Source organism: Salmo trutta, chromosome 14, assembly GCF_901001165.1.
Source record: "Salmo trutta chromosome 14, fSalTru1.1, whole genome shotgun sequence".
Classification (NCBI taxonomy): domain Eukaryota; kingdom Metazoa; phylum Chordata; class Actinopteri; order Salmoniformes; family Salmonidae; genus Salmo; species Salmo trutta.
The window spans coordinates 35,792,167-35,802,896 of record NC_042970.1 but is presented as its reverse complement, the minus strand read 5'-3'; the positions used below and the strand labels follow the sequence as shown (position 1 = coordinate 35,802,896).

The window sequence follows — 10,730 nt, the reverse complement described above, 5'->3', positions numbered from 1 at the left end:
TTTCCTGTTTTCTTAAACAATCATATTGATTCAGGAAATCTTTGGAACTCAGCAGGGTTGAGTTTAATTGTCTTAACTATAGTTTTGATATGATAGAGTATCTTCAGATGTGTTTCCTAGATTTCATTTTGTCAGTTATTTTGTAAATTTTTACAGATTCTGATCTGGATCAAATACATTGCTAAGGTTCCAGCTTGTAACTACATACTGGAACTTCCAGGTATGGAAAGATAATATTTTCCAAACTACAATGTGATTAGAGAAGTTTCTATATGGGCATGAAGGCTCTGTATCTTGTACGGATTGCTTTTATGCACATTTAGCTATTTAGATACTCAGACACATACAGAATTACTTCAAATCAAAAGGGAAGGAGTTTAATGAACGATCATGTTAGATCCTACAATTGGTTTATCAGTTGCAAGTTCTATTGTGACTCCTCTGTAAGGTTAATGCCTTTTGAATGCAGTATCATTATTACAATGTCAAGGCTTGGTCAATAAAGTTGTGTTTGGAAGTTACTATGATCAGCCAAAGAGAAAGGAGCTTACACCTTTTCGATGGATATCAATCACTTTGGTTGCCACATTGAAAAATGTATATTGAACAAACATAATACGATTCGCTCAACACAAATAAACTTAGAAGTTATGTAATTGACTTGTCTTTCTTTCAATTGTATTCTAAGAATTTAGGTAATAACTTTTTGGAACACAGATACACCCATTAAAAAACATTTTTTTTAATTAAAAAAGAACATTGACATATTAAAATTCTAAGAGTAAAACAAAGAAATCATTTTATATTTTTTTAGGAATAAAAAACAAGGGTTACAGAGACTTGAGCAACTCTGGCACAGGAAGACGAAAGTAACCGAGTGGCTAGCCAGCTAACTAACAAACTAACCAAATATCAAAACCTCTCTCCTCTAATAAACTGTACAAAATGAGTTCTTGTATAAATAAGGAAATGTTTTACAAGCAGTGAGAGAGATGAGACAGTTGTATGTTCAAAATGTCCGATTTTTGCCGAATTACCCAAGAGATTACAAAATGACTGAAAGAGTACTACTTTCACAAAATGTGTCTCAAATGTAATTTTATAATTTGTGAATGTTAACTATACTTTAATCTGATCTACTATTGATATTCTAGGTTAAAGTAAGACATTTTTAAACAACCAGTGTGGTTCTCATCTGTCCACTGCTCGGACATCCCGTTTTAGCAGCAAAACATTTTGAAACTATGAAATAAGCCATTGAAGCTACATGATCTGGACAACAAGCGAGGACAGGATAATGCTAGGTATTAGGGTTTTACTTTACATAAGCATGGTTTGAAAATAAGTGCAAGTGAAACCTCTGCTTCGCATCTTGTTTTTGCTCATTTTCCTTGGTATTATAAGATACCTGTCAAAGGTACGCACCAGGGAAACATACAATAGCCTCAAATGTGCTCCCTCAGACAATCATTTACAGGTACTTGTAGTTAGTTGTAACTTAAAGTGACAGTTCACTCCAAAATTGAAATTGAGATCCACAGAACAGATGGACATTATTCCGCTTTTGAGGTCTGAAGACGACTGACAAACAATAGATTTTGGATCCCTTTAACACCATTCATCATAACACAATGGATTACCTGACTAATACTACATTCTCACAAGGAATTGAGTGTCATATAATGATTTGCTCCCCCCCCCCCCAAAAAACAGCAATAAGCAAGTTGTCAAATCTGAAAATCTGATTCAATGAACAAGACTGCAGTGTAACAACTGGTCATTTCATAGTTTCAAAACCAAATTTTTTTGTATTTAAAGTGATGGCTGATACATGGACTATCAGTTTATTACAATAGAAAATAAAACCATGACATTTTCCTTCATGAGGTGCACTGGATCTGAAAACGTGTAAGTATTCACTTTTGTATTATCTGGACAGATCACAAGACATCAACAAAACACTCACATCAACAAAAGGTGGAAACAGGAACAAACAATGGTCTTGACTTGAGTTCAACCAAAAAAAAAAGAGCAGAAAATAGTCCTAATATTTACAGAAAGATAGATAAATGCTGAGCTCTCATCATCAACACTTAAAAAGCTAAGTAGACACATTGCCCTGTTCTCTGTGTTAAAGATACAGTACCACATACTGGTCTTCAGCTGGATGTACCAAACCGAAACAAGCATATGTCGATAAATGAAGCACACATCTATGGATCTCTATTCAGCAATACATTCATTCAGAACCTAAAGGAAACATATTGCTTGTTCACCACTTACCAGGGAACTGCCACTTTGCCAAGATGTTACAATAGCATGACTTTAGCTTTGTATGCCAATATGGATGAGAGAGGCATGTTCTCCAAGACAGATACTCTGACAGACAGCTTTGCTGACAGGTGGATGGCTTCATCATCTTTGGTGTTGCAGACATAAATAATAATTAACAACGTTTTGTAGGGCGAGGACCGAGGTATAGAGATAGACAAAGAAGATGAAACAGTATATATGATGTCATTAATACTGAAAAATGGCAAAAGCCCAAGATGGGAGAATGTTTACTAGGGTAACACTAGATTTTAACAAGGCATGGTTAAACTCAGCCCTTTTTAATATTACGTCAATATAACATCTGATATTGATTGCATCTGTATGGTATTTTCTTTGCCATACCCTCAACTGTAACTGAAACTGAATAGCCTTCAATGAGGAGAGAGGCTTCCCCTTCTTAAATAGGGCTAATCTGCCCGGTTACAGTTAAGGTTTAGACATACTTTGGTCGGAATTTCTAACGAAATCCGCCAAGTTTACGCATTTTTGTCTTTGATGAAACAAGAAACAATTCATCCAAGGTTTAGTTAACTTCTGTGGAACAGTTTGTTATAGGACACTTTTTTACCAGCACTTTCATATTATGTTAGGTGTTTTCTGGAACACAGCCTCATTTTCTCTGATAGATACAATAGAATGTGTTTCCACTAGACTAGATGTACATCTTCACTGGACTGATCTGAGCTGGAGGGCCAGGTTGCCATTGAGTTTCATTGAGTGTCTCTAGGATAGACGTGGACCTGTTTCAGTTAAAGCCTATTTCACACAGGCCTGAGAAACAATATCATACTGAACAACACAGTGCTCTGGAACGGAAATGAACGTGAAGAAACATAAAAAACATAAAATCATCTCTTAGTTTGCATGGACCATGTGCAAACGCACAAACTCAACACGATAAAAAAATCCTATGAATCTCTTATAAAATAAAAAAAAATCTAAAATCTAAACTTTTTCCCTACTGCTAAAATCTAAATTCTTTTGAAAATAAAATACATCAAAAACACGTTTTATAACAACAAAATCAACAAGAAAGAAACCAAAAGGCATGACAGCTCAGAAGGGTTCACGTGAACGCCCAAAAAGAGAAAACATACTTTACTTCTTTCTACAAATTGTTTTATCAAATTCATTGACAGTCAGGAATTAAAACTCAGGAGACAACAGCAGCATTGAGAAAGACTTGCAGCTCCCTTTCTCAACAACAAAGGACTCTTAAGGACTCTTAGTCCTACTTCTCCCCTCATTGCTTTGCTTTTTAATTGATTTGTTTGAGCTATTTTGCACACATATTTCATAGTAACCCAACTGCTCAAAACTAAGGCATGTCCACTTATTTGTCTGTCTACTTTGTACAGAAGGTGAAATTCCCTATAGACATCTGAACAACTACCAGAACAAAACCGCTTAAAACCACTTCTTATGGACACTGGTGTGACATGGACTCAAGCACAAACCAAGTCAAGTATTTTGTAAAATAATTATTTTGTACAATATTTATTATACGATCTATGAATCCAATAAAAATGTCAGTGAATAAATGTGAGTAATAATGTCAAAAGAGTTTGCATTTTATGCACGGTATTACTTTACCTTATAAGATTGTATAGTATAGTAATTCATTTATTAAATGTTGAATAATATTATAACTATTCATTTTGTCTCAAGTTTTTTGAGACAGAAGGTGACATTTGGATGCATCATATTACATGATACCCTAAAAAAAAACAATTGTTAATTTTCTTCTCATAAGAAAGTTTTACAGCAATATCAAATGTGCTTACTTTTTTAAATAATTTAGCTCCTATTTAACACGTATTAATTATTTTCTAAGTGGTATCATGTTTATTGCCAGTGTTTGGCATTTACCAGATTTGTTAAATAAAGAATTTTATTAAATAAAATTTACACAAAAGCAAGTGACATGTTTGAATATTACTAAATATCTAAAAATAGAACTATGATGTACATATAAATAAGAATGATCATGATTGTCCTCTGCTCATAACAAATTCTGAGTGTTTATGAGTGAATGCTTTATAAGGTTTAAGTTTGACTTCATTTTAAATCATCTATAAATAATTGTTACCATCTGCCAGTGAGTTAACTGAACTTTGCCTTACTGGATTAGTTTTAGGGAGAAGTAGCTTTAAACGGTTTATTTAGCATTTTCCGTACTTAAAAGTATCCTACACTAAAACATTAAACCAACTAAATGTGTATTAGTATATTTTTTTATGTACAAAATATTGTCAAACTGCTGTGAATAGAATGTCAAAAAATAACATAAAAAAAAATAAAAATTAAAGTTTGCATATTTTACCAAAAAATAAAAGACACATTGTGTTGTAATTATTTTCCTTTTACCACTCTGAAACTCCAGAATGCTTTTTAAAATAAGAATTTGTTATTTTATGTGCACAAAAATAACGTTCTGTGTCATTTCCCTCTTTCCAAATTTGTTTCTTTGTTCAACTTTGTTTATTTTTTCAATTATCAAAAGAGATCAAAGCTTCCATTGCAGAAGGCTCCCACCTTTGGCTGATTGACTCTTGAAGAAGAGAGAGGAAAAGTCCAGACAAAATAAGCATGTCAACTTCTTTTTCAAAGCACACACGTATTCCTTTTGTCAACGGTGTTCAAGTCTGGTGCTAACTGAGCTCTGTTATCTTCTTGTAGAGAACCAACCCTCTGTGGTTCAGTCAGCAAGATGGCCTCCTGACCCCGAGCTGCAACACACACACTTACCTCTGTCACACGACACCTTTTACATAATAGATGTAACATACAATATTTCATAAGTCTACATACTTTCCGTATCATTATTTATCTGTGTAAATCAGTATATTTCCAGAATGATGATCAATAAATTTACTCAGAATTGTTTTTATTTTCTTTAAGGTGGTCATTATCTGACAAGCTTTAGTTTTTTTTGTGAACTAACAAATTGGCTCCTACATGCAATGTTCTGACATGGAGCTAGTAGGAACAAGAAATAAGTAGTAATGTACCCCGATACTAAGTTAGCAAATACAGTGTGGTACGAAAATATTAACACCCTTGATAAAGATGATCAATAACGACTGTATAAAGTAAATAATTAAAATACTGAGCTATATTGTACGCCAAAAAAATGGGAACAAATAGTAAACTTTTGACTACTTTATTTATAGAGTTGATGTTTGACATAATCCTACCTTAGCTTCACTTGGTGTGCTGGTAGGAGTAGTTTGTGTGTTCTGCAGGTGTCTCCATAGCAACCTGTTGCTGTTGTCCTCCGTTCTCCTTCAAGAAAAGGAAGGAAATGGAGTGGAACAGTATTAATAGGTCCCTGAGTTGAAAACTTTTTGTAAAAGAAACACCCTATTGTCATCCCCTTAAAGGAATACTTCAGGATTTCTGAATGAAGGAAGTTAGAGGTAGTTTAGTTTCGCGAGCCAATGCTAACTAGCATTAGCGCAATGAATGGAAGTCTATGATATCAACTAGCATGCTATCAGTTACCATAGACTTCCAGTCATTGTGCTAACTCTAGTTGGCAATTTCTCTAATGCTAACTGCACGCTGAGACATAAAAATGGTATCCACAAGTTCATCTGACTCTGGGGAAGTAGATAAAGTAGATTGCCAAAATGTTGAAGTATCACATTAATTAGTTCTGCATAGTTAATGCTTATGGTGTTGGTTCGGGTCTTACCTCTACAGGGACACTGGAGGGAGGCACTGGTTGGTACTGGGGGATGTATGTCCCCTGCATAGTGTTGGCAGGCATATACTGTGACAGGACGAGAAGAGAAGAAACCATCAGTCATTATTACTGTGTAGAGATCCAACGTCAACAGGCCTCACAACATCATGCAACTGAGACATAGGCAGCTGCATTTATTTTCACTTTCAACTGCAATTCAGTACAACTCCATTCACCTCAGCTCCATTCAGGTTTGTTCAATGTATTTTAGTCTTGAGATGAGACTAAGGGACCAAAGGAGAGGGGGTAGAGTGGGTATCTGTGGGGTGTTGAAGGGAGTGGAGGGGGAGACGGAGTGGGTATCTGTAGGGTACTAACCGTGCCTGTGCTGCCCAGGGATAGGTGGCTGAGCTGCTGGGTCATGGGGCCCATCATGGAGGTGGGCTGGATAGACATGGCATGGTCCATGGTTGGAGTCAGGACTGTGCCCTGCGAGAGAGTGAAAGGGAGGGACAGAAAGAGGGTGAGTGGAGAGAGAGATATGTGGAGAGAGGAAGAGAGAAAAGAGAAGGACAGTAAGCCAATAAATCAGAGACATGATTATAGAGAGTGACAGAGAGATAGAGGGAGAGAGGGGAAGAGAAGATACAGAGGAATATAAATAGAGACAGAATGACAAAGAGAATAAGAGCGAGAGAGATAGATGAGCAGAACTTGAAGCTAACCAGATGTGGAGGGAATAGTAAGGAGGAAACTATAGCAGCAGAGGCAGAGAATACTATTTACTACTCACTGCAGGCTGCATGAGGTACGACTGGTGGTGCATCCAGGAGGGACTATGTAGCTGTAGCGAGAGAAGAGGAAAACACAGGATCTTTACACAGAAACACACAGGGGAATGAGTAGAGATGCAATCTGAATCCGGACAGGAATTACAAATAACAATAACATAGATTGAGGGAAAAAAGTATTTGATCCCCTGCTGATTTTGTACGTTTGCCCACTGACAAAGAAAAGATCAGTCTATAATTTTAATGGTAGGTTTATTTCAACAGTGAGAGACAGAATAACAACAAAATAAATCCAGAAAAACGCATGTCAAAAATGTTATAAATTGATTTGCATTTTAATTAGGGAAATAAGTATTTGACCCCCTCTCAGAAAGATTTCTGGCTCCCAGGTGTCTTTTATACAGGTAACGAGCTGAGATTAGGAGCACACTCTTAAAGGGAGTGCTCCTAACCACAGCTGATTACCTGTATAAAAGACACCTGTCCACAGAAGCAATCAATCAATCAGATTCCAAACTCTCCACCATGGCCAAGACCAAAGAGCTCTCCAAGGATGTCAGGGACAAGATTGTAGACCTACACAAGGCTGGAATGGGCTACAAGACCATCGCCAAGCAGCTTGGTGAGAAGGTGACAACAGTTGGTGCGATTATTCGCAAATGGAAGAAACACAAAAGAACTGTCAATCTCCCTCGGCCTGGGGCTCCATGCAAGATCTCACCTCGTGGAGTTGCAATGATCATGAGAACGGTGAGGAATCAGCCCAGAACTACACGGGAGGATCTTGTCAATGATCTCAAGGCAGCTGGGACCATAGTCACCAAGAAAACAATTGGTAACACACTACGCCGTGAAGGACTGAAATCCTGCAGCGCCCGCAAGGTCCCCCTGCTCAAGAAAGCACATATACATGCCCGTCTGAAGATTGCCAATGAACATCTGAATGATTCAGAGGACAACTGGGTGAAAGTGTTGTGGTCAGATGAGACCAAAATGGAGCTCTTTGGCATCAACTCAACTCGCCGTGTTTGGAGGAGGAGGAATGCTGCCTATGACCCCAAGAACACCATCCCCACCGTCAAACATGGAGGTGGAAACATTATGCTTTGGGGGTGTTTTTCTGGTAAGGGGACAGGACAACTTCAACGCATCAAAGGGACGATGGACGGGGCCATGTACCATCAAATCTGGGGAGAGAACCTCCTTCCCTCAGCCAGGGCATTGAAAATGGGTCGTGGATGGGTATTCCAGCATGACAATGACCCAAAACACACAGCCAAGGCAACAAAGGAGTGGCTCAAGAAGAAGCACATTAGGTCCTGGAGTGGCCTAGCCAGTCTCCAGACCTTAATCCCATAGAAAATCTGTGGAGGGAGCTGAAGGTTCAAGTTGCCAAACTTCAGCCTCGAAACCTTAAGAAGATCTGCAAAGAGGAGTGGGACAAAATCCCTCCTGAGATGTGTGCAAACCTGGTGGCCAACTACAAGAAATGTCTGACCTCTGATTGCCAACAAGGGTTTTGCCACCAAGTACTAAGTCATGTTTTGCTGAGGGGTCAAATACTTATTTCCATCATTAAAATGCAAATAATTTTATAACATTTTTGACATGCGTTTTTCTGGATTTTTTTGTGTTAAACTTTTCTCACTGTTCAAATAAACCTACCATTAAAATTATAGACTGATCATTTCTGTGTCAGTGGGCAAACGTACAAAATCAGCAGGGGATCAAATACTTTTTTCCCTCACTGTAGCTCCTATGGCTACAGAGATTTCCTCCTTCATGTGTTTGTGAATGGCAGTTTGGTGATGGTGGTGTGTGTGTGTTCTGTGTCTGACCTGGTAAGATGAGACTGGTGAATGCATGTAGGGAGAGAGGGACGTTTGGGCGATCATCCGGTTTGGGGTCAGACTGTAGGGTGACGAATAGAACCTGCATAACATACACACATCAAGACATGCATGTCAGAAAAATCCTTACAAAGGATTTACTCTAAAATGAACAAGCATAAATAATAAGAATGTATAATGGCTTGTGCATGAAGGTTATTATAAAATGCTTGAACTTTCAGATAAAATAAACCAGTGGTGTAATGCCTCCTGCATCCACCAGGTGTCTCTGTTTAACAGGGACAGAACTCCTGACTGATGTTTTTTTGGGGTGGGCTGACTTTCTGTTTTTGTCTCTCTGTACTCACCCATTCTGTAAGGCTGTAGGGTCATATGCTAACGTCATCCCTCCCTGGGACAACAACACAAAGAACTCAGAATAAAAAGCCATGAAGGTCACATAATCACAGATATGTACAAATAGAATGTTTAGTTAGGTTAAGAATGTTTAGGGTTAGACACACAATCATATCTCTGTGAGATCAGATTCCAGCTCTCTCTTGCTTTGACAATGACCTTATTTGGAACATGCAGTCTCTAATTCCAAAAAGGCAATTAATGAACGCCACCTGTGTAATCAAGCCTCTCACCGTCTCTCCATCCCTTGCCCAGGGCCTGCCATTCTGAAGGTACTTCCCCTGATTCTGCCTCTTTTTCTGTCCCCCGTCTGCAAACTTGCACAATAATGGTTCCGGGGGCACTGTGGGAGAGAGAAACTGATGGAATCAGAGGGTGAATTCTGTAGGAGGCAAGGAATAACAATCCACTGGAAGAGTTGAGGGGGGAAACCAGGAGCCTGGGATCAGAGACTAAGGCCCTGTTCAGACAAAACCCCTAGCCCCTAACCTCTAGATACTTGTGGAGACCTGAGGGGTTTCAATAGGTTTAAGCAATATGGTGTTATCTCCACATTGCCCTCTGACAGATGGAAGTTTTTTCCATATTGCTTATACCTGTCCAATCCGCTCAGATCTCTGAAAGTTTTTAGGGGTAGGGGATAGCGATTGTTTCTAGATACAGCTCTCGATCTGCTGTCTGAAGTAAATAACTGAGGATCATGTGGTGTCATAACATCTGGGCATGGTGGAGAACACATAGAGAGATCTGCTCACCTGGAACTCCTGGTGGAGTCTTAATAAATTTCCCATTAAAATGTTGAATAATGGCTTCGCACTTTTCTGTGGACTCCATCCTGAAACACAGTGAATCATTCAAGCCCATTAATCAGAGAGACCCTGGTGTGACCCCTGTTGCTGTTGATATAGCATGTACCTATGGCCGCTAATGGATCATTCCACCAATTAGGTGCCTTTTGAGTAGTGTAACTTGGATCATTTTGTATTTTATTTCACCCAATTTTAACATTCTGCCATATCAAGAGGTTAAATGAAAATAAAAATGCTCTAGGAAGTGCCAAATAAAGTAAAAGGGTAGTTTTCCACCACAACATGGCCAAAAAGAGAAGAACCAGCTAACCCGCTTTTACACTATAATTTGACTATTATATGTTCAATGTTTCTTTTGAAGAAATTATTTAAAAAGGAACAGTTTCACCATATTAAAATGAGAGGTAAGTTCACAAAACAGGGTTGACAAATTGAGGGACCGTTTTTTTTTTACCTTAAAATGAATCACTAATAACATTAAATAAATAATAATCTTCAGAAATGACTTTGTAAAAGCAACAACATAACTAGGGCTTTACAATTATGGTGAACTTGGAGGAATGTTGGGGTTAAATGGGCTTAAATCTTCCTAGAAGTCACCGAGGGTCATTAGCACTAGCAAGTCTTTTTTTATATTCAAAAAAAATTGTATTTATAAAATGTTCCATGTTGTCTATACGAAAGGGCACTTCATTTAACAGGTTTTTAAAACGCTATATTTGTGTACTCATTTCATTGAACGACCCTAATGTAGCATGTAGCTGTAGCATGTAGCTTTATTATAGATGCTGGTGTAGCATGTAGCTATTGGTGTAGCATGTAGCATGTTGCTAAAGCTGCTGCTGGTGTAGCATGTAGGGCC

General features: G+C 38.1%; 1 protein-coding gene across 3 annotated transcripts in view; it reads right to left on the bottom strand.

Moving 5' to 3' along the window:
• Nucleotides 1-722: 722 nt before the first annotated feature.
• The window catches only part of LOC115207922 (RNA-binding motif, single-stranded-interacting protein 2), a 60,067-nt gene continuing 50,059 nt past the window's right edge, over nucleotides 723-10,730 (bottom strand). For 2 of the 3 annotated variants that reach the window (XM_029775517.1, XM_029775516.1), the window contains exons 6-14: nucleotides 9,815-9,894; nucleotides 9,272-9,402; nucleotides 9,011-9,054; nucleotides 8,652-8,745; nucleotides 6,816-6,866; nucleotides 6,401-6,511; nucleotides 6,032-6,109; nucleotides 5,532-5,619; nucleotides 723-5,063 (exon numbers count right to left, since the gene is read on the bottom strand). In XM_029775517.1, coding sequence (XP_029631377.1) covers nucleotides 5,539-5,619; nucleotides 6,032-6,109; nucleotides 6,401-6,511; nucleotides 6,816-6,866; nucleotides 8,652-8,745; nucleotides 9,011-9,054; nucleotides 9,272-9,402; nucleotides 9,815-9,894 — 670 coding nt within the window. In that variant the 3' untranslated portion in view covers nucleotides 723-5,063; nucleotides 5,532-5,538. The remainder of the gene's footprint in view (nucleotides 5,064-5,531; nucleotides 5,620-6,031; nucleotides 6,110-6,400; nucleotides 6,512-6,815; nucleotides 6,867-8,651; nucleotides 8,746-9,010; nucleotides 9,055-9,271; nucleotides 9,403-9,814; nucleotides 9,895-10,730) is intronic. The other variant, XM_029775518.1, reaches the window with a different exon arrangement.